This window comes from Sphaerodactylus townsendi, linkage group LG10, assembly GCF_021028975.2.
Source record: "Sphaerodactylus townsendi isolate TG3544 linkage group LG10, MPM_Stown_v2.3, whole genome shotgun sequence".
NCBI lineage: Eukaryota > Metazoa > Chordata > Lepidosauria > Squamata > Sphaerodactylidae > Sphaerodactylus > Sphaerodactylus townsendi.
In genome coordinates, this window is record NC_059434.1 from 86,981,831 (window position 1) to 87,004,394 (window position 22,564).

Here is a 22,564-nt window from a genome sequence, read left to right on the forward strand (position 1 = left end):
CTTTCCAGCCAGCAACTGCATGGGTTTTTGTTGATAGAAGTATTTGGTGACAGAGGCTGTGCCTTATGAGGGATGGAGAGACAGTGGCGGTGCAGGGGTGGGGGTGGGGAGGCTGCCTTTATTCTAGTGGTAACTATGCACAGCGGGACCTGTTGAGAGACAGCAATGACCAGGTGGCCGTTCCCCTCGGCACGGAGTCTGCCTGGCCCCAGGAATGCAGAGGGGTGTGGCAGGAGAACTGCTAATTCATTGTGTTGTGCTTCTGGCTATGAATGTTGCTTGGGGTGTGTTCCCATGAGAACAGCATAGAGATAGCGATGGCGAACCTTTTCGAGGCCGAGTGCCCAAATTGCAACCCAAAACCCACTTATTTATTGCAAAGGGCCAACACGGCCATTTAATCTGAATGCTGAGGTTTTAGTTTAGAAAAAACAGTTGGCTCTGAGACCTGCATTACTCGGCAGTAAGATTGGTGGTAGCTGGTGGCTTTTGTTTAAAGCAACCGTGCAGCTCTTCCAACGGGTGAATCACAACCCTAGGAGGGTTTACTCAGAAGCAAGCCCCATTGCCAGCAACCAAGCTTACTGCCAGGTAAAGGATCGCGCTTTAGTTCTTCGCCTGAAAATCAGTGGGGTTTAACAGCGCTTAACTGGGTTACCTACACTGCTTCCCCAAAACTAGGTCTTAGGTTTAATGCTTATAATCGAGCCCAGCAGCCCAGGCCAGCCTAGATGGTGGGGTGGTGGTGGGGGCGACTCTGTTTGTGCGTGCACCTCTGAGTGCCACCTCTGGCACCCGTGCCATAGGTTCGCCACCACTGGCATAGAGGGTGATGGTTGAGCCTGCTCCCAATCCAGTTTCTACTGGTTTCGCTCTGGTTTCATAGAATCATAGAGTTGGAAGAGACCCCCAAGGGCCATCAAGTCCAGCCCCCTGCAATGCAGGAACACACAATCACAGCAATCCTGACAGATGGTCATTCAGCCTCTGTTTAAAAACCTCCAAAGAAGGAGACTCCACCACTCTCCAAAGGCAGTGAATTCCACTGTTGGACAGCCCGGACAGTCAGGAGGTTCTTCCTAATGTTTAGGCGGAATCTCTTTTCCTGCACCTTGAACCCATGACTCCTGGTCCTGGAGCAGCAGAAAACAAGCTTGCTCCCTCACCATCATGACATCCCTTCCAATATCTAAACATGGCTGTCATGTCACCTCTTATTAACCTTCACCAAACCAAACACACCCAGCTCCCTAAGTCTCTCCTGGTAGGGCATGGATTCCAGCTTGTCAATGTAGTTTGGAGAGGAGACGTCTGAGGGGGGATATGATTGAAGTCTATAAAATTATGCATGGGGTAGAAAATGTTGACAGAGAGAAATTTTTCTCTCTTTCTCACAATACTAGAACCAGGGGGCATCCATTGAAAATGCTGGGGGGAAGAATTAGGACTAATAAAAGGAAACACTTCTTCACGCAACGTGTGATTGGTGTTTGGAATATGCTGCCACAGGAGGTGGTGATGGCCACTAACCTGGATAGCTTTAAAAGGGGCTTGGACAGATTTATGGAGGAGAAGTCGATCTATGGCTACCAATCTTGATCCTCTTTCATCTGAGGTTGCAAATGCCTTAGCAAACCAGGTGCTCAGGAGCAGCAGCAGCAGAAGGCCCTTGCTTTCACATCCTGCAGGTGAGCTCCCAAAGGCACCTGGTGGGCCACTGCGAGTAGCAGAGAGCTGGACTAGATGGACTCTGGTCTGATCCAGCTGGCTTGTTCTTATATTCTTATGTTCTTGAATTGCAGTGCCCAGGACTATTTCCTTTTGGTTTTGTTATTTAGTGTAACTTGCCTGCCTTGGGGGGTGTTGTGTTGTGGCTGCCTTTCCTGGGCCTCCTTGGCAGGGCAGGTCGTAAACAAAACAAAACCATTTGTCTGCCATTCCGACTTCAGCCAGCACGGAGCGCTTGACCCCCAGATGGGGGCTGTAGATCTCCTGGAATTACAGCTGATCTGCAGGTTGATCCTGCAATTACAGCTGATCTCCATTTCCCCTGGAGAGAAAGGGCCGCTTTTGAGAGTAGGCTGTGTGGAATCGTACCCTCCTGAGCTCCCTCCATTTCCCCAAACCTCATCTTCCCCAGATCTCCAGCAGTTTCCCAGGCCAGAGTTAGCAGCCCCAGCTGGCGGAAGTATTTTGGCTCTTCCGTCTCAGACTGTGAGCACTGACTGAGCTCCCGAAGGGCTGCTGCCTGGTCCCCAGACGATTCTAATGATCCAAATAATGAGCAGATTGGTGGTGAGATGAGATAACGGCTTGTGTGTTTCCCTGCTCTGGCTCCAGATAGCCTAGCTGGGCGCTGGCGTTCGCTTCTGTTTCAGCCACCGAGAACATCCCTGCAGTGTCTGGTGGGGGCGGCTGCGGCGCTGTTTTATCCCCCACGCAGCCGATGGACGTGCTGTAATTGTGGTACGAGGCGTGTTTGTTCTTCCAGCGAAAATTGCCGGCTCTCCCCAGAATTAATTGCGAAGCAGACGCTCTCCGTTCTCATCGTCCTCCCTCTCACTTTCCCTCCTCCCCTCTGTATTTTTTGCTAATAGGGTGGTGGAATAAAGAGTCAGCTCTGAGTGAGATATCAGATTTGCATGGGGGGGGGGGGCGCAGACTGTTTGCAGTCAATTAGGGAGCGGCATCTGCCTGGCACGCGGAAGATCCCAGGTTCAATTCCAGGTAACTCTGGTTAAAAGAACAAAGCAGTGGGTGGTATGAAAGACCGCTCCCTGAGACCCTAGAACCATGGTGGCGAATCTTTTCAAGGCCGAGTGCCCAAATTGCAACCCAAAACTCACTTATTTATCGCAGTGTCAACACAGCAATTTAACCTGACAGATACTTGAGTAGGTTTTTAGTTTAGAAAAAAATGGATTGGAAACTCAGAGGCATGCGTTACTTTCGGGAGGTAAGCTATGGTGATAGTTGAGTGAAAACACGAAACAACCATGTTCAACTCTCTTCCAATGGGTGAATCCACCGCGACTTCCCTAGGAGGGTTTACTCAGAAGCAAAGTTTTCCCCATTGCTACAGCAGCTCCCCAGGTAAAGGATCGCGCTTTAGATTCTTTGCCTGAGAAATCGATGGGGAGTTTAACAGGCTTAACAGGGTTACCTACACTGCTTCCCCAAAACCTACCATGTTTCCCTGAATATAGAGACAGTGTCTTTATATTAATTCTTTTTGCTCCCAAAAGATGCGCTATGTCTTATTTTTCAGGGGATGTCTTATTTTTTCTGTGTTCTGTTAAAATAGGGCATGCTTTCAAACAAAAAACTTTGCTTCGATACCTTGCACTTTTAGGGGATGCCTTTATATGTTAGCGTGACCTTCAGCAAAACTACCCTCTACTATGTCTTATTTTTTTGGGGATGTCTTATATTAGGGAAACAGGGTAGGTCTAATTAGGTTTAATGCTAATAATCCAAGCCCAGCAGCCCAGGCCCAGCCCTAGATGTGGCCGGGGGGGGGGCACTCTGTTTGCTTGGCGTGCTTGCCCACAGGGGAGGGAACTCTGAGTGCCACCTCTGGTACACCAAGTGCCATAGTTTTATGCCATCACTGCCCTAGGAGCCATGGTGTGGCTGAGACCTGTAGCACTTCCAGGGTGTTCATGGATTACAATTCCCATCAGCCCCTGCCAGCATGGCCAATTGGCCATGCTGGCAGGGGCTGATGGGATTTGTAGTCCATGAACATCTGGAGAGCTGCAGGTTGCAGACCCCTGGTCTAGATCAAGAGATGTAATTGTAGCTCTCTATCCTGCATTGGTCAGACCTCACCTGGCATTTTGTGCACTGGATCCCCTGAGTGTGAGGCAAGATACAAACGGGGCCCTTGGGGCAAGGATCAGGCCCCGCAAAGTCCGCTCGGCCTCTAAGGAGGACCAAGATACTTCCCCTGATTCTCCAGGACCAGCTCGATGGTCTCTTGCCGGTTTCTCACGGCAGCTTCTGGCAGCAGAGAAAGTGGGTGTGTTCATTCATCGGCCACTTCTGCAGAATCCAGAGGAAACTGCTTAAGGGGGCTCGGGACCTTCTGCAGCCTCCTGGCTCACGGAAATTGGCACTGAAGGCTCCTGCGTCTGGCATTTTGGCTTACAGGCATTGATTTTCTGCAGCAGGCCGGACGTGAGGGGAATGCTTTGCCCGGCAGCAAGCTGGCCTTCTTGGGCAGCTGGCTTACCACTGCAGGGACCCCCGATGTGCTGCCCGGCCCTCCCTGCTCTGCAGCTGGAGAGATTCGAGGACGCTCCGGAGTGCCTGTTTGCTCCTTTATCTGCAGCTCAGTTGGCCAGAAATGAAAAGTGGCTACAGGAGAGAGAGAGAATCATAGAATCATAGAGTTGGAAGGGACCCCAAAGGCCATCAATGCATGCAGGGGGTTGGACTTGATGGTTTTTTGGGTCTCTTCCAACTCTATGATTCAGTTATTCTTTTTGATTGAATCTTGTCCGCTTCCAGTACACCAATTTGTCCTTTGGCGGCTGGGCTACGCTCATGATGCTCAAGAAGAGCTCAGACCATCTTCCCACAACGTAGCTCACGCTTTTCCTACCTAGCCTTGGTGAAGAGAAATCTCCTAGCAGATCTGGTTTTTGTTTTAATCTGGGGAGAAGCTAATTTAACTGAGCATCTGTCGCTGGGAACAACGGTGCTGTCTGGCACCAGACGGTCCCTCTTAATTTGCAAGTTCCTTCTGACAGCAAGCCCAACTTGCAAATTGCTTTCTTTCCAGTCTGCAAGGAGGGAGCCCAGAGCGGAAGAGGGACCGTTGACCTTGAACCGGCCACTCTGTCTGTGGGGAGGCAGTTGTGGTTCGCAGAAACCGCTTCCCCGCCTCCCTACAGAGCTCAGCTCCCAGCCCCCCCCCTCCAGATGGTCCTATTAGCCGCGTCCTTTTGCCAGGCCAGCGGTAGAGATCTGGCCCTCGACAGCCATCTGTTACAGCCGGGCGCATCTGTAAAAAAGGGTGCTTCAAGCCACGCTTCCTTCCTTGACTCGGATGAATCAGCTGCTTGTGGAACGCAAAACAGAGTCACGGTTGTTAGATTCCGCGCGGCCCCCGAATCCTTCTGTGAGTCTGAGTTGACTCAGTGAAATATATGGTAGTATTGTTTAATATTTCTAGTGTAACGATGTTATGTAAACATTTTGGTACGGCATTTGGGACTCTTTAGTTTGGAGAGGAGACGTCTGAGGGGGGATATGATTGAAGTCTATGAAATTATGCCTGGGGTGGAAAATGTTGACAGAGAGAAATTTTTCTCTCTTTCTCGCAATACTAGAACCAGGAGGCATCCATTGAAAATGCTGGGGGGAAGAATTAGGACTAATAAAAGGAAACACTTCTTCACGCAACGTGTGATTGGTGTTTGGAATATGCTGCCACAGGAGGTGGTGATGGCCACTCACCTGGATAGCTTTAAAAGGGGCTTCTTGACAGGTTTTATGGAGGAAAGTCGATCTATGGCTACCAATCTTGATCCTCCTTGATCTGAGATTGCAAATGCCTTAGCAGAACAGGTGCTCTCGGGAGCAGCAGCAGCAGAAGGCCATTGCTTTCACCTCCTGCACTTGAGCTCCCAAAGGCACCTGGTGGGCCACTGTGAGTAGCAGAATGCTGGACTAGATGGACTCTGGTCTGATCCAGCAGGCTAGTTCTTATGTTCTTATGTTCATTTTTATAACTGCTGGTTTGTGACCATAATGAATAACAACAGCATGCTGGCTTGTAGTAACCAGCTCTTTGACTCTCAACTGGAAGCGTATTTGACGATTGATGTAGGCCCCTTCCGCACGGGCCACCTAACACGGGATAAGGATGGGATGAAATCCGTTATGGGGGAGGGGGACTTCACACAGATCCTGCCCCTGCCTCGGGTCTGCACCTCTTTAGCCGCCCGAACCCGGCTTAAACGAGAATCGCGCTATCATCCTTGCAGGCAGCAGGAAGCGAGGCAATAATCCATGGGCTTCTCAGAATGAGTGAGGAGTAAAGTTGTTAAAAAAAACCCTATATATATAGTGTGTTATCTTTATTTTTAAATGTCAACAATTATTTGGCCTGGCCCAAGTGTTTTCTTTTCCCGTGGAAAACGGGTCCAAATGGCTCTTTGAGTGTTAAAGGTTCCCTACCCCTGCCTTAGACCTACGCTGAGACTTCCCACGTATTTGTGACTGGATTTCTGTGGAAATGCCACGGAAACTCATTTGACGAAACCAGCTCACCCCCGCCCCCTTTCCCTCCCTCCCTCCCACTCCCTTACGGAACTGCACGCTTAGGGGACTTTTGTGCAGATTCTTCAGTCTACTTGAAATTCAGCCCTTGGCCTCCGAACGTTTACATCTCGAAATGTCAGGCGTTGGACGGCCTTTCATTTTCCAGGCCTGGGTGCTTTGCACACACTGGAGCTTGAAAGCTGACCTTGCACGACCTGCTTTCTTCAAATCTGATAGGGAGGGGAAGGCCGTAGGTTTGATTCTTGGTGTCTCCAGGGAACAGGTTGTCTGCTAGCAGGACTGGGAAAGACACCCCCCCCACACACACACACAAAAAAACGCTGTACCGATCAGAGCAGGCTAAACTGTGTAGGCCAGGGGTGTCCAACTCTGGCACTTCTGATGTTCGTGGACGACAATTCCCATCAGCCCCTGCCATCAATTGGCCATCCCTGCAGGGGCTGATGGGAATTGCAGTCCACGAACATCTGAAGCATCAGTGTTGGACACGTCTTGAGAGGGGCACATTTCCTTGGAATGCTGGTTGATGCTTATACAAATAGTATCCTATCCAGTTTGACCTGGTTATAAGCATAAGCATTTTATTGTCATTGTGCACGCACAACGAAATTTACAGCAGCATTCCTCGATGCACACAATTCCAGACTCATACCCCATCCTCACTTTCCCCTTCCTCCACCCATCCCTCCTGAGCCCCAAACACATCAACATCGAGGCAGCGGAGTTTAGCATCGCCATATCTCTAGAGTAGAAGCTGTCTCTAAGCCTCTTTGTCCCTGGATTTTGATAGGACCTCATAGATCTGCAATGGATGGTAACAGTTCAAAGAGAGAAATTAATTAACGGATAGAGGCGGGTCTCCTCAGAATATTTTGGGCTTTTTTTTGGGCTTGGGAGATTATAGAGTTCTTCCAAGGAGGGGAGAGGGGCAGCCGATAATCCCTCTGAGCAGTAGTGATCACCCTTTGGAGCGCCTTCCTATCTGCCACTGTGCAACTGGAGAACCATACCCAGATGCAGTAGGTTAAGACACTCTCTATAGTACAGCATATACCATATATAGTGGCGGGATTTCAAAGAAATTTTGGTTATCAACATAAACTTCAAGAATTCTCCTTTACGACCCACTCGATTACAAGCCTGCAGTATCTATTGGACTTGAGATTTTCCTGTGTAGGAGGTATTAGTGGAAACATTTGCATTTTAGCAGCCATCTGATGTTGATGGGGTCCGTCCGAAACTTTTAACTGGGTTTGGGCAAAGATGGCCGAACTCACTACTTAGAATAATTTAGTTAAATTTTTGGATAATTTGAAACCCTTGATATTTAGATAAAGCAGAAAAAAAAGATGATTAGTGGTTTTGAAGGTTAGGGGATTGTTAAAACTAGAAGAGTGTGTTTTTTATCAATAGTAACTTTAGAGATCTAGTTGTTGATAAAGACCAAGTATTAATTTTTTGTTGGTGCTAATGCTTGGTGCCAATGAAATTGGGAGTCCTTATGGAAAATGGACTTTTTTCTTGCGATTTTTCTTCGCCTCTGTTGTCATGTAAAGTTGTTTGAGTACTAATAACATTTAACGGTTAAAAAGAAGCTTTTAGCTGTGTAATACTTCTTGCTCCACAGGCGAAGGCTGTAGCGAAAGCACACAATGTTCTGTTGATTTTATTCTTTGGCTGATATATAGCTAAGTATGAATTAGTTTAATGGTTTGTTTGCCGTACTGGTAAGCATATACAGGACAGCAATTTTTTTATGTTTGGTGTGGTCTGCTGGGTATTATTCTAATGTAATTAATGGATGTTTAAAAGATGTATTTAAGTTTTGTTTTTCACCCATAGAACCAGAGTTGGAAGGGTCCATAGAGGCCATCTAGTCCAACCCCCTGTTCAATGCCAGAGCAGTTCTAGAACATCCCTTACAGCTCCTGCTTGAAGACAGCCAGCGAGGGGAAGCCCCCCACCTCCCTAGGCAACTCATTCCAGTGTTGCACAACTCTTGCTATGAAAATGTTTTTCCTAATGAGAGCTAGCGTGGTGTAACAGCTAAGAGCAGGAGGATTCTAATCTGGAGAACTGGGTTTGATTCCCCACTCCTCCACCTGAGTGGCAGAGGCTTGTCTGGTGAACCAGATGTGTTTCCACGCTCCTACATTCGTGCTTGGTGACCTTGGGGTAGCCACAGCTCTCTCAGAACTCTCTCAGACCCACCTGCCTCACAAGGTGTCTGTTGTGGGGAGAGAAAGGGAAAGTAAGCCATCTTGAGTCTCCTTACAGGACAGAAAGGTGGGGTATAAATCCAAACTCCTCCCCCTCCCCTCCTCTCCTCTTCCTCCTCCTCCTCCTCCTCCTCCTCTTTCTTCCTTCTCCTCCTCCTCCTCCTCCTCCTCAGTTGAAACCTTTCTGCCCATAATTTATACCCATTCTTGTGAGAGCGTGCCCTCCTCCGATTGTCAGCCCTCCAAATACTTAAAGTGAGCTATCATGTCCCCCCCCCCCTCCTTTTCTCCAGACTGAACCAATCCCTCAGCCGTCCCTCATAGGGCTGGGTCTCCAGCCCCGCGGTCATTCTCTTCACTCTCTCTCTGCACCTGCTCCGTTCTGACCACATCCTTTTTGAAGGGAGGCCTCCTGAACTGCCCGGTATGGCCTGAGCAAGGGGGTGTCCAATGGGAGGACCAGCTGGGAGCTGAATCTGTGCAAGTTTGATTGCGCAGATTGGCCAGTAGGCAGCTCTGGCTCTGGAGGTGTGCCGTTTCTGTGGCAGGCACAATACGCAGCCATGTTCCGCCAGCCCATCGCACACAGGAGGATTACGTGGTTCGCTGGAAGAGCGGCGCCCAGTTCATGTCAACTTTACACTACTGTGTGGGACCTCAAGTTCATGTGTCCCCTTCCCCACATGCAGGCCGTATCCTTTTTGCAGTTCATGGACTTCGCTTACGGAGATTATTCCAGTTTAGGGGAGAAACAGTGTATAAAATACCCCCGCAATTCTCTTCGTTCAGACTGTTTTTCATATATGGCTAAAAATGCATTTCTGTTCTGCAAGCCGGCGATGCCATGGAATGTTAACTAACATTCTTACTGGTGGTGGTCAAGGTGTCCGTTCTAGTACAGACCCTGTTCAGGACGGTGAGGCTTGCTTAGAGAATTTCCTGGCGGATGGTGTCCAGCGGGACAAGCACATTTGACAGATGGTTTTCTGAGCGGGTGAGGATCAGCATAATCATAAGATGAGAACGTCGGGGGCCGGACATTTGTCCAAAAAAACCAGCAGTCCAACTGGTAGTCAGCAGCAAAGGCAGAGCGCTCACAGGGACACGTGGGGTTACATGTCCCCGGGCGCATGCGAGCTGATCATGTGAGGGGCAGATAATTGCCCCCCCCCACACCCCACCCTTTGGACTGGCAGCAACCCAGCCAGGTAGGTGGAGCATGAGGGGTGGGTGGGCAAGGGGCTCCTCGAGCAGGTTTTGTCCTGGGTGCCATTTCTTCCCACCACGGCTCTGGTGAGCAGTCTACAGTCTGTGAGCATGGAGAGAGATTTAACTTTCCCTGGCCAACAGCCACCTTATTCCCCTTTTCTCTGCGTACATACCGTGTTTCCCCGAAAATAAGACAGGGTCTTATGTTAATTTTTGCACCAAAAGATGCATTAGGGCTTATTTTCGGGGTAGGGCTTATTTTAGGGGAAATACGATACCTTCACAATTTATTAAGGTGGGCTCTGGCAGGGAGCACCCTGCTGGATCACACCATGCCGATCTGCAACAACAAAGGCAAACTCTATGCTGGGGATAATTAGGAAAGGAGTTGATAATAAAACTGCAAGGATTGTCATGCCCTTATATAAAGCAGTGGTGCTGACCGCTTGCCTTGGAGTCCTGTGTTTCAGTTCTGGTCGCATACACATCTCCAAAAAGGATATTGAGGAGATAGAAAAAAGTGCAGAGAAGGGCAACTGAGGATGATTGAGGGACTGGAGCACCTTTCCCTATGAGGAGAGGCTGCAGCGTTTGGGAGGGCTCTTTAGTTTGGAGAGAGGAGGCGGCTGAGAGGGATATGATTCAGAAGTCTACAAAATTATGCATGGGGTGAAAATGTTGACAGAGAGAATTTTTCTCTCTTTCAGCCACAATACTAGAACCAGGGGGCATCCATTGAAAAATGCTGGGGAAGAATTAGGACTCATAAAGGAAGCACTTTAATACACACTAAGCGTGTGATTGGTGTTTGGAATATGCTGCTGCCACAGAGGTGGCGATGGCCACTCACCTGAAATGGCTTTAAAAGGGGCTTGGACAGATTTTATGGAGGAGAAGTGGACGTTGGCTAATGCCGATCTTGATCCTCTTTGATCTGAGATTGCAAATGCATTAGCAGACCAGGGTGTTCCGGGAGCAACAGCTGCATGAAGGCCCTTGCTTTCACTGCCTCTGCATGTGAGCTCCCTAAAGGCAATTGGTGGCCACTCTGCAAGTGTAGCAGAGAGCTGGACTAGATGGACTCTGGTCTGATCCAGCAGGCTCGTTCTTATGTTCTTACTGGTGGGGCTTATTTTTCGAGCAGGGCTTTAAGACTCCTAGAAAAATCCTGAAAAATCATGGTAGGGCTTATTTTTGGGGTGGGTCTTATTTTGGGGAAAACATGGTATCGGATGCCCTGAAGAGTCATTTCGGCAGTGGGCTACTGCCGATCACCGTGGCCAGTTGTGACCAGGCCAGCAGCTTTCTGGCTGGCGAGCCAGCTTGGACGTCCGGGTCTTTCTGCGGGGGAGTCCCGTCATCTCATCCCCTTCTCCGATCTGGCTGCAGGTTACACCGTCAAGTGTGAGTACACGGCCCACAGAGAAGGGGTCCTCCGGGAAGAGATGGAGCTTTGCAGCACAGCTGACCACGCTGCCTCCGTCAAAGTGGTCGTGCAAGCCAGAGTGATGGAGTGGAGTCCCACTTCCGCTCCTCCACATTTCCGGGAGCCTGAGAGCTTCTGAAGAGGCCCCTTCCCCTTTGCAAGGGGCACCACCCTCTTCTTTCTGCCCAAATCCGGAACCCACAGCCCCAGTGCCTGCGGGCGCCATCTTTCCTGCCGCCCATCAAGTGTTTTAAAGCAGTGGGTGGGGCTAGATGTGGTGTTTGCCCAGCAAGGCTTCTGATTGGCCTCTGAAGATCTGATGGGCTGTGCAGGTTTTAGTTTTTTTAGCTTTAGCAGCAGCTGCCGTCACAACCCAAAGATCTCTGAAGCTAAACTGCAGCAGCCATTTTGTGACTGAGAACCAGCCTGGCATAGTGGTTAAGCACAGGTGCACTCTAATCTGGAGAACCGGGTTTGATTCCCCGCCCTGCCACTTGAGCTGTGGAGGCTGATCTGGTGAACCAGATTAAACGTATGTGCACTTCAAACACACGCATCAGCTGGGTGAACTTGGGCTAGTCCACCCGGTTCTTTGGAGACTCTCTACCATTTACCCCATCTCACAGGGTGTTTGTTGCTGGGGAAGGGGGGGGGAAAGGAGCTTATCCGTCAGCCCCTTGGAGATCTTGCCACCCTTACAGGAGGGAAAGGGGTGGGATATAAATCTTCTTCTTCTAGACTGATTCCTCTTGGAGTCTTTGGGGCTGGACAGTACCTGTCTCTTGCAGCTCTGCTGGCTGGATGTGCCCACCAGTGTGTGGGGGGGGGGAGAGGGGGGAGCGTGGTTCATGCCAATACAAACAGCTGCTCTAAGGGAACCCACCCACGCGATCCAAGCCTGGAGACGCTTTGGCTATCTCAACATCTGGTTTAATATCCGGCTGTGGCGAATGGTTTCTGGTACCCAGGAAATTAAATCTCCCTGATGAGCGTCTGCTCAAGCATCTCAGGCTGGGAGGGGCCGGAAGCTAAAGGAAGAGCTGCTGGGGCGGGCTGCCTCGGTCAAGGTGAGGGTGCAGCCTTGCAAGAAAACGAGAAAGGGAAATGGCAGCAGCCACTGCCGTAGGGAAGAGGCGCAGGTGTTGGGTTGCCAGTCTCCCGGTGTAGCCTGGAGATCTCCCAGAATTACCACTGATCTTCGGGCAACAGAAATCTTTCCCCCAGGAGAACGTGGCTGCTTTGGAGGGTCAGTTTCATGGCACTACCCCCCAGTGAAGTCCTTCCCCACCCCAAATCCCAGAGAGCCAGCATGCACGGGTGTCAAACTCTCGGCCCTCCAGATGTTATGGACTACAGTTCCCATCATTCCCGAACCGGGTTCGATTCCTTGCTTTGCCATTTGAGCTGTGGAGGCTACGATCTACAGTGACGACCAGAGTTAGCATTGTGCACGCTAACACATGCTGCAGCTGGGTGACCTTGGGCTGAGTGCACAGTTCTTTAGAGTTTCCTCTCTCAGCCCCACACCACCCACCTCACAGGGTGTTTGTTGTGGGGAAGGGGAAAGGAGATTGTCAGCCCCTTTGAGTCTCCTTACAGGAGAGAAAGGGGGGGAATATAAACCCAAACTCCTCCCACTACTACTGCTACTACTTCTATTCCTACTACTACATGAAATAATTCTGGTTCTCTCCCCTCAGATCGCCACCTGAACGCGCACCGATGCTCCTGGAAGGGGTGAAGTGCATCGGATCGGAGCCAGAGTACCTAATTTCGGGCAACCAGCGGAATGTACGGCTTTTGGATTAGGCTGACCCGGATCTCCGCTGCCCCTGCAAAAGCCTCCTCCGGTCGATGGAAGCTCTCTAGGGTTTTATATACATATCTATTTTCCAGTTCAGCTTGAAGTTTTAAGAAAGAAAAAAAATAAGCACCTCTTCTTCAGTTGTTTACTGGCTGCCAGCTGCCGAAGCGTCCCCTGTTTAGTGGCTGGCCCCGTGGAGCTTGTCTTGTGGATTCGGGTGCTGTGTTTACTTCTGCTCCCCTTCCGCCCGTCACGTCCAGGCCCCGCCCCACTTACCCTCTGCTTTCAATGGGTTGTTGCTGATTCCAGCCAACAGGTAAGGTACGGACCGGCGCTCCACCGCCTCTTCAGCCTTCAGTGTGCAGCCTGTGAGAGTTACGTGCCCATCGACCTCACGAGGAAGGACCGTGCTTGCAAAGAGAGTTGTCCCAAAAGGAGTTGGAGTTGTGTTCTCTAAACTGGTTTTAAGCAGTTTGGTTGTTTGCAAACTTGCCCAAAGTCTCTGCAGCTGCTGCAGTCGAAAGAGGATAGTGCCGCCTCGCTCCCGTGGCTGCTGCGCTTCGGCTGTAGAACCGGGAGTTCCCGGTGCACAACAGCTGCCCGGCGCACTTCAGCGGCCAGAGGTCAGAGCCTGACCCCTTCAGCCATGGAAAAAGCTGGCAGAGAGGAGACCACAGGTGGCTTGGACAGTTCTAGAACCCCCCGTTGAGCACTAAGTGGCTGGTTCCGGGACCGAAAAAAGAGTTGTCCTGCTCCAGAGATTTGGGTGAGGAATTAAGGGTTTCCTGACAGGGCTTCTAACATAGAGCTCTCTTTTATAGCTGCCCCGGTTTCCTGGGGGGGCAATTCACGTGACTACCGGCTGGGGCAGGATCTGCCTCTTCCTCCACCCCCTCCTGCCCCCGTTTCCAAACCAAACTATCAGCTTGAAGCGGTTCCATCACATCACATCAGCTGAAGCCGGTTTCCCAGTTTACCGCCTTTTGTCTGTTCAGGACCAGAGTCCCTAGGCAGGCGGCAGGCAAACTGTTCCAACAACTCTTCCCCCCCCCACCCCCGATTTCCTCAGTTGTGAGGTTTTCCTAAGAAGTTGAGCCTAGAGGCCTTTTGAGAGATTCACGAACGATCTCTTTGTTGCAAGCCATACGGTGTCTTGAAATGTGTGTGTTTTCTCACCTTTGTACCTGCTGCATTTTTAAAAAAAGTTCACCCACCCCACCCAACCTCTTCGTTCATTGTAAACCTGGACCCCCCCGACTCCCATCACGCGGCATTAATTCTGGTGCTAACATGCCAGGGAACGAACTTGCAGAGATTGGTTCTTCCTGATGTGTTAGTGGTGGTGGGGTGGTGGTGGAGAGGGGGTTCCTTGCAGATGTTTTTGGTGAAGGGGCTCAAAACGGCGGCATCAATTTGATAACTGCCCCCCTCAACAGGATATAGGATGACCCTGTTTCTTGCAACAGGACTGTGCTCTGAAGCGCTGTGTGGTTCAGAGGGCCACTGCGATCCAGATAAGAGGAGCCGAACTTTGCTCCCCTCTTGGTCTCCCTGCCCTGTTCTCCTCGCAGGCACAGGCTTGGGTAGTTTCCCTGCTCAAGCAAGGGGAGAACTTCCATGAGAGATATCCCCCACCCCCCACCCCAATTTCCCTGCCTCAGTGCCTTGGCGGCAGCTGGCATCTCTTCACCCATCACAACTTTTCCGAGTTTTCTTTTTTTTAATCACCTCTTGACTACTGTTAACTCTATTCAGATCGTAATATCAGGTCCCCAAAACTGGCAGCTTCCTGTTTTTTTAAAAAATAAAATAAAGAGAGAGTCTCTGGTGTCCTTTATTGGAGAGATATCCCCCGATTTCCTGTTCATTTCATAGACATAAGGGGATATCCCTGCAATTAAAAAGGGACGAGACAAAGACAGACAGACGGACGGCCGGCAAGCAATCTGGGAGTTTGGAGAACCTGAAACAAAGGTCGTTGTATCATTTAACATTATTCAGAGACCAGTTTGAGGAAAAAACTGAGTCCCCCTACCCCGATTCCCAAAACATTGCAGCAAGCAGGTTTGGGAGAAACTGCCAAAACTGGCAGCTTCCTGTTTTTTTAAAAAATAAAATAAAGAGAGAGTCTCTGGTGCCCTTTATTGGAGAGATATCCCCCGATTTCCTGTTCATTTCATAGACGCTTAAGGGGATATCCCTGCAATTAAAAAGGGACGAGACAAAAAGACTCTGAACAGACGGTTGACGGCGAAGCAATCTGGGAGTTTGGAGAGACCTGGAAACAAAGGTGCGTTGTATCATTTAACATTATTCAAGAGACCGGTTTAGGGGAAAAAAACTGAGTCCCCTACCTCGATTCCCCAAAAGCATTTGCAGCAAGCAAGTTTTGGGAAGCTGAACCATGTAGCCAGGGGAAAGCCCTAGAGCAGGTGATTGGTGAACCTTTTGGCACTCAGCGAAGATGTTATGGACTACAATTCCCATCAGCCCCTGCCAGCATGGCCCGAGTAAGGCCATGCTGGCAGGAAACTGATAAGAGAATATGGTCCCTGGAGTGCCAGAACCGCCTGCAAACTAAGAGAGGCACAAATGTATCCCGAGGCTATAGGGAAGCATCAACCTCGGGGCAAGTATCCCGTATAGAAATATCCCCATTCTGTTGCCGCAAGATCCTGTCCTTTCCACTCCCTTCCAGAAGGGTGCTGAGAAGCTTCCGGTGAAAAGGATTGTTAACAGATTTCCTCCATGGGGGGGGGGGGGGTGGAAGGGGGGAGGAGAGCTGCTAGCTACCCCAGTCGCCACGAAACGTGGCAAAGGCTCATGATCTCCCATGTCTTGCTTTTACTGTTAGAGCTACCCAGGAATGGGGGACTTAGATTGGAGCAGCCGTGTAAGAGAAGGACTTTAAATTCCCCCCCCCCCGATTTCAATTGCCCCCCCACCCTCAACCTTGACATATCCCTGTGGGGGAAACCCCAGCTGGGGAAGTGGTAGCAACTTAGATCTAGAACAGGGGTAGGGAACCTGCGGCTCTCCAGATGTTCAGGAACTACAATTCCCATCAGCCCCTACCAGCCCCTACCCATGGCCAATTGGCCATGCTGACAGAGGCTGATGGGAATTGTAGCTCCTGAACTTATCTGAGAGCCAAAGAGGTTCCCCAAATTCCCCCGGATACAGGGATTCTGGATCCTAGAGTGATCTGGCAACACCTAGTCTCTAGCACACAGGTGTCAAATTCGCGGCCCTCCAGATGTTATGGACTACATGTTCCCATTATCCCCTGCCAACATGCTGCTGGTGCATGGGGATGATAAGGAACTTTAATCCACTGCTATCTAGAGGGGTCAGCTAATTATTGACACCTATGCTCTAGCAGTTGAGGGGTGTGTGTGTGTGTCTTTTTTGTTTTAATGTAAATGCTGCCAGGTAATGGAACTCCATCTGCTCCCCCCCCCGCACCCCCCCATAAGTCCAGGTCTTCTTTGCTGAGGGAAGGAGGAATGTCAAACGCCAGGATTGTCCCGCAAACTTCCCCCCCCCCTCCCCGCTGCTGAGTTCTTAAAACGTCTTTTGTTTCCAAAAAGACACATAACGAAAATACCAGCCATGTCGTTGAGTTATGAAAGAAACTTAATGGTTTTTATGTGCCTATATATAAATACATACATGTAAAAAAATTGGTGTAGTTGATTCCTTTCTTTTTTTTACAAGAGAAAAGGAGTACAAAAACTTCACTTGGAAAAAAGGTGTCTTCTTCGATCCCTTTGCCACCCCCCGCACCTTGTGAGGTTGTTGCAGGTTTATTGGGACACCTCTGGGAGACAGAAGAGGGGCCGGTTTGAGGAAGAGAAACTACACAGCCAATCAGAAGCTTTGCTAGGCAAAAGCCCCACCTGTCCCCGCCCATTTTTCTAAAAACACCTTGCAGGAACCAGGACAGGTGTTGACAGGTGCCATGCTGAGATCCCCCTCTGCTTTAGGGCTTCAAGCAGAAGGAATGGGGGACAAAGGCTGCATTGGGGGGTGGGGGAGAAGAAGAAGAAGAAGAGTTTGGATTTATATCCCCCCTTTCTCTCCTGCAGGAGACTCAGAGGGGTTTACAATCTCCTTGCCCTTCCCCCCTCACAACAAACACCCTGTGAGGTGGGTGGGGCTGAGAGAGCTCTGAGAAGCTGTGACTAGCCCAAGGTCACCCAGCTGGCGTGTGTGGGAGTGCACAGGCTAATCTGAATTCCCCAGATAAGCCTGCACAGCTCAGGCGGCAGAGCTGGGAATCAAACCCGGTTCCTCCAGATTAGATACACGAGCTCTTAACCTCCTACGCCACTGCTGCTCCTAGGGGGGAGTAAGGGAGATCTTTCAGAGGGAGGTTGCAACGTAGAAGTTGTGCTGGTTTGTTTACTTTTTAAAAGTAAGTCTTCCCTGCCTGAAGCAGTACCCCCAAAGCAGAAAACGGAACCAGCCGGCCTCAAGGAAATCCACAAACTGGGCCTGCTTCCCTTTGCAGTCGCGTTGCCAACTTTGGGGTGCAAAATTCCCCGAAATTTTGTGGGTGGGGCCTAGGGAGAGTATTCCCTGTTAAGGAGGGAAAGGACTTCAGTGGAGCAAAACAGCACAGAGTCCACTTTTCAAAGCACCCGTCGTCGTTTTTTCAGGATCTTTGCGGTTTGGAGATCAGTCCTAATTCTAGATCTCCAGCCACCACCTACAAGAGATACTCAGAGGGGGGCAGCTGGCCCCTCCGCTGTCTGCCAGCCGAGTATGCCAACAGAAGGCCAGTGGCACAACTTTGAAAAGTCTCAAGGGTGCCCTCCTCCCTGTGTCAAGGGCAGGGACACCCCCTCCCTCCTTGGCTCAGGAAGCAGTCAGGTTTCCTTATCAAGAGGGGTGTGTGATGCGGGGGCACGGGGGGGGGGGGTGAGAGGACAACTGGGCCATTCTTTGGTGGTGGTGCAGTCAAAATACACCCAAGATAAAACAGCAACAGGGAGATAAACACTTCCTGGGGCCCAGGGGCGTACCACCCAGGGGGGGACATATAGGGGGGCAAATGTCTCCGGGCTGCGCCCATTTAGTCACATGGGACGGAAAATTGCCCCCCACACCCATCCTCATTCCACTGGGCCCTATATGGTCAGCGCTCTCCAGGGAAGGAAGGCCCCTCTGCAGATAGCGCACAGGGCCAGCTGCCCCAAGGATGCCGCTGGGCCCACCCTGCCATTGCCCTGTCCACACCTTCTGGGTGGCCCCGCCTGGCGGCAGAGCATGTCAGGAAGGTGAGTCCCGCAGGCTCCTGGCTTTTGCTGGCCTCCAAGACTTCTCCTCCCCCCAGGGGGGCGGGAGTGAAAAACTCAGCTCTTGCCCCATAAGAACATAAGAACAAGCCAGCTGGATCAGACCAGAGTCCATCTAGTCCAGCTCTCTGCTACTCCATGATGGCCCACCAGGTGCAGCAGGAACTCACCTGCAGGAGGGTAAACAATGGCCTTCTCAAGCGGCTGCTGCTCCCCAGCACACCTGGACTGAAATAAGAGCATTTGGCAATCTCTCAGATCAAGGAGGATCAAGATTGGTAGCCATAGATCGACTTCTCCTCCATAAATCGGTCCAAGCCCCTTTTAAAGCTATCCAGGTGAGTGGCCATCACCACCTCCTGTGGCAGCATCTTCCAAACACCAATCACACGTTGCGTGAAGAAGTGTTTCCTTTGATTAGTCCTAAATCTTCCCCCCAGCATTTTCAATGGATGCCCCTGGTTCTAGTATTGTGAAAGAGAGAAAAAATTCTCTCTGTCCACATTTTCTACCCCCTGCATAATTTTATAGACTTCAATCATATCCCCCCTCAGACGTCTCCTCTCCAAAGGATCAGGATCAATTTTCTGTCGATACGCCACTGACGGGGCCGGTACACATCCGTAGCCTTGCAGGGGAGAGAGATGCCTCAGCCCTTGGCCAAGAGCAGGTGCATATTTCTACTCCTATATGGACACTGGCACAAAGGCTCCTTGGAGAAGAAAGTGCCACCTTCCAAAGAAACATGCTCTGCTTCTCCTACGATGAAGCCCAGGCACCGTGGAAGCAAGTGTGCCCACTGGTGGCCTGTTCTTGGCCTGTGGCCTGATGGGACAACCCCTCTCCCATTCAGAGGCACACCCACCCCTCCAAGCGGCTCCAGAGCCTGGCTGAGCACGGCACATTTCAAGTGCTGGAGCGTCCCATCACCATTTCATTTCACAGACTCGCCAGTGAAGCTGATGCGTATTCCTGGCTTCGTGGCGGCAGGGGGGGCTGTTTTGCACGCATGAGGTCGCCGGTTCAATTCCTGCCATTTCCAGTTGCAGAAATCCAGGTGGCAAATGATGCGAAAGGCCTCGGCCTGAGCCCCTGGAGAGCGGCTGCCCGTCAGAGCGGGCAGCACTGGCCCTGAGCGACCAGGGGTCCGGTTCTGTATAAGGCCACTTCGGATGTGAGAGCGGCGTCCTCGGGTAGGAAGAAAGTAAGTGCTTCTCTCTAACAAAATAACTAGCTTTCAAAAGGGGAAACAAAATAAGAGAGCTATTCCCTTGTGATATTTCAGCATCGCCGGCTTGGGGTAAAGGCTGCCCCTGTTAACTGCAGCTGAACGACGGAGTTGTGCCGGTTTTTCTCTCCGGCAGTTGGGAGGCGGCAGCACCCACAGTCGGTGGCAGCCCCAGGAGGAGTCTGGCTTGGAACAGACCACGGCTCTTCAGTACCTGATCTCCAAGTCAACCCCCAGCAACCTGCCCTTCTTGAGAGCCCAGAGGGGCCGTGGCTCAGTGGCAGAACGGCTGCTTGGCACGTAGAAGGTCCCCGGTTCAGACCCCGGCATCTCCAGTTAAATAGATCAGGGAGTAGGTGGCGTGAAAGACCTCCACTGTGGACTCTGGAGAGCGGCTGCCAGTCTGTGCACGCAACACTGGCCTTGATCGGCCGATGGTCTTACTCAGTACAAGGCAGCTTCATGGGGGACTTAGAGGGAGCGGCGGGGTAGCTCCTGAATCGAGATCTGGACCAGCTGCTTCGAAATGCTAATCAGGGACTGAGCTGCTCTTGAAGAGAGAAGTCCATTTTGATAAGCTTCGTCAGTGCGAGAGCCCAGCATGGTAGTATGGCGCAGTGGTGCGGCGAACCTTTGGCTCCAGATGTTAAGTGGACTACAATCCCTATCAGCCCCCCCCAGCATGGCCAATTGGCTATGCTGGCAGGGGCTGATGGGACTCGTAGTCCATAACATCTGGAGTGCCAAAGGTTCGCCACCACGGGTGTAGTGGTTAAGAGCAGGTGCACTCAAATCTGGAGGAACCGGGTTGGATTCCCCGCTCTGCCACTTCAGCTGTGGAGGCTTATCTGGGAAACTAGATTAGCTTGTGCACTCCAACGCATGCCAGCTGGGTGACCTTGGGACAGTCACAGTTCTTCAAGAGCTCTCTCAGCCACCTGCCCACCGCCTTCACAGGGGTGTTTGTTGTGGGGAGAAAGGAGATTGTGAACCCTCTTTGAGTCTCCCTTTAAGCAGGAGAGAAAAGGGGGTATAAATCCCAGCACTCTTCCAAAGTTAGGGGTTGCAAATGGCCTTAAGCCCGAAGTCTGCCCAGTATCACCGGATCACATGAGCCTCAAGCCTGGGTAGTGTATGTGTGCGGAAAGGCTGAGGAAAGAGAGGGTGTTAAACATCCTTCAGGGAAAGGGTTGTAGCTGTTTGTTCCCCCCCCCCCCAACCTTTTCAGGGAGTCAGTTGGAAAGGAAGTCGATTGAGGCCCGCACGGTCTTGGTGGTCCGGACGTCCATAGCCGCCACCTTGATCTCCGTGTCGCCGAACTGCATGCTCGCCCGTATCTCGCGCCGGTTCCTCTTGGGCGAGCTGGATTCGTCCAGCTCCTCCAAGTCGAGGCTGATGGTGCCGCATTTCCGCACGCCGGGGTCCGTGATGTAGGTCACGTCGTCAGCGGCACAGCAGTAGACGTTGATGATGATCTTGCGCTGCCCCGCCCGCGCCGGGCAGTAGCTCCTCTGCACCACCTCGCCCAAAGCCACCGACTGGTCCACCGAGACGAACTTCTCGAAGATGTCCGTGCACCACTTCTTCCCTTCCTTGACCAGCAGCTTCTCCCGGGGGTGCTTTCCCTCCTAAACTTGTTCCAGCACCCGGCGCCATAGAGTGAGGCGACCGGTCCCGGACGATGGTGGGATCCAGGCCGAACAGCACCGCCCCTTTGAGGATGGTGAGTCCCACGTCCTGTGGTATGATGACGCGGCAAAGGCCACTGAAAGCGGATTGGACGGCGTGCTGCAGCATGGCTGACTCGGCAAAGCCCCCCACCAGGAACAGAAACTTGATCCCCTGCACTTCCGGTTTCTTCATGAGGTCATCTGGAAGGCAGCAAGGAAAGGGGGGGGGGGGGAAGAAGTTAGAGGGAGGGACAACCACACTGGCCAAAATCACAAGAGGAGGGGAGGAGGCATTTGTTTGTCCCAGGATAGTACAACCCAGAGAGACATACGGGGTCAAATGTCCCTGGGCTGCAGCCATTTAGTCACGTGGGGGTGGAAAATCGCCCCCCACGCCTCTCCTTCTCCCCCCCCCCCCCGGGTCCATACACTGACTTCAAAACCTGGTGCAAAAAAAAGTTGTTTGGTCGTGGTGGGGGAGGATGGCCGCCTATGGGGGAGGGGGGCAGAAAACTCAGATTTTGCACCGAGCTATGTTTTATGATTGAAGTCTATAAAATTATGCCTGGGGTAGAAAATGTTGACATAGAGAAATGTTTCCCTCTTTCTCACAATACTAGAACCAGGGGGCATCCATTGAAAATGCTGGGGGGAAGAATTAGGACTAATAAAAGAAAACACTTCTTCACGCAACGTGTGATTGGTGTTTGGAAGATGCTGCCACAGGAGGTGGTGATGGCCACTCACCTGGATAGCTTTAAAAGGGGCTTGGACCGATTTATGGAGGAGAAGTCGATCTATGGCTACCAATCTTGATCCTCCTTGATCTGAGATTGCAAATGCCTTAACAGTCCAGGTGCTCGGGAGCAACAGCCGCAGATCGCCATTGCTTTCACATCCTGCAGGTGAGCTCCCAAAGGCACCTGGTGGGCCACTGCAAGTAGCAGAGAGCTGGACTAGATGGACTCTGGTCTGATCCAGCTGGCTTGTTCTTATGTTCTTATGTTCCCTAGATATGTTCTTATGTTCCCCAGCATCTACCCTGAGGAGATGGGGATTTGGGAATTCTGATTCAAAAGATGAGGCAAGGAAACTCCCCCGCGGGACTCTGAATTTGCATAGATTCTCACTGAAACCATGCCTACCGCCCCCCCACCCCCACCCCCAAACACATGATCCAAAACACACAGCAAAGTTCTGTAAATCCACGTCTCCCTGCCTCAGTCCCTCCATCCCATAACACAAAACTCCTGATGTCACAGTCACAAGTGGCACATGACGAGGCACCCATGAAACCCTGTCCAAGGAAACCATCTACTAGCAAAAGCCCAAGAGCTACTTTGGGAGTAGCTTTGTTGCCGGTGATAGCTGTTGCGTGTCAGAAGAAGAAGTTTGGACTTATAGCCCACCTTTCTCT

General features: G+C 51.2%; 2 protein-coding genes across 2 annotated transcripts in view; one reads left to right on the plus strand and one right to left on the minus strand.

Moving 5' to 3' along the window:
• LG10H20orf27 (linkage group 10 C20orf27 homolog) overlaps positions 1-14,745 on the plus strand; it is a 71,844-nt gene extending 57,099 nt beyond the window's left edge. Inside the window, exons 5-6 of the mRNA XM_048508997.1 lie at positions 11,109-11,230; positions 12,845-14,745. Of these exons, the coding sequence (XP_048364954.1) occupies positions 11,109-11,230; positions 12,845-12,886 (164 nt within the window). The 3' untranslated portion in view covers positions 12,887-14,745. The remainder of the gene's footprint in view (positions 1-11,108; positions 11,231-12,844) is intronic.
• Positions 14,746-20,426: 5,681 nt separating this feature from the next.
• HSPA12B (heat shock protein family A (Hsp70) member 12B) overlaps positions 20,427-22,564 on the minus strand; it is a 37,666-nt gene continuing 35,528 nt past the window's right edge. Inside the window, exon 13 of the mRNA XM_048508996.1 lies at positions 20,427-21,348. Within this exon, the coding sequence (XP_048364953.1) occupies positions 20,921-21,348 (428 nt within the window). The 3' untranslated portion in view covers positions 20,427-20,920. The remainder of the gene's footprint in view (positions 21,349-22,564) is intronic.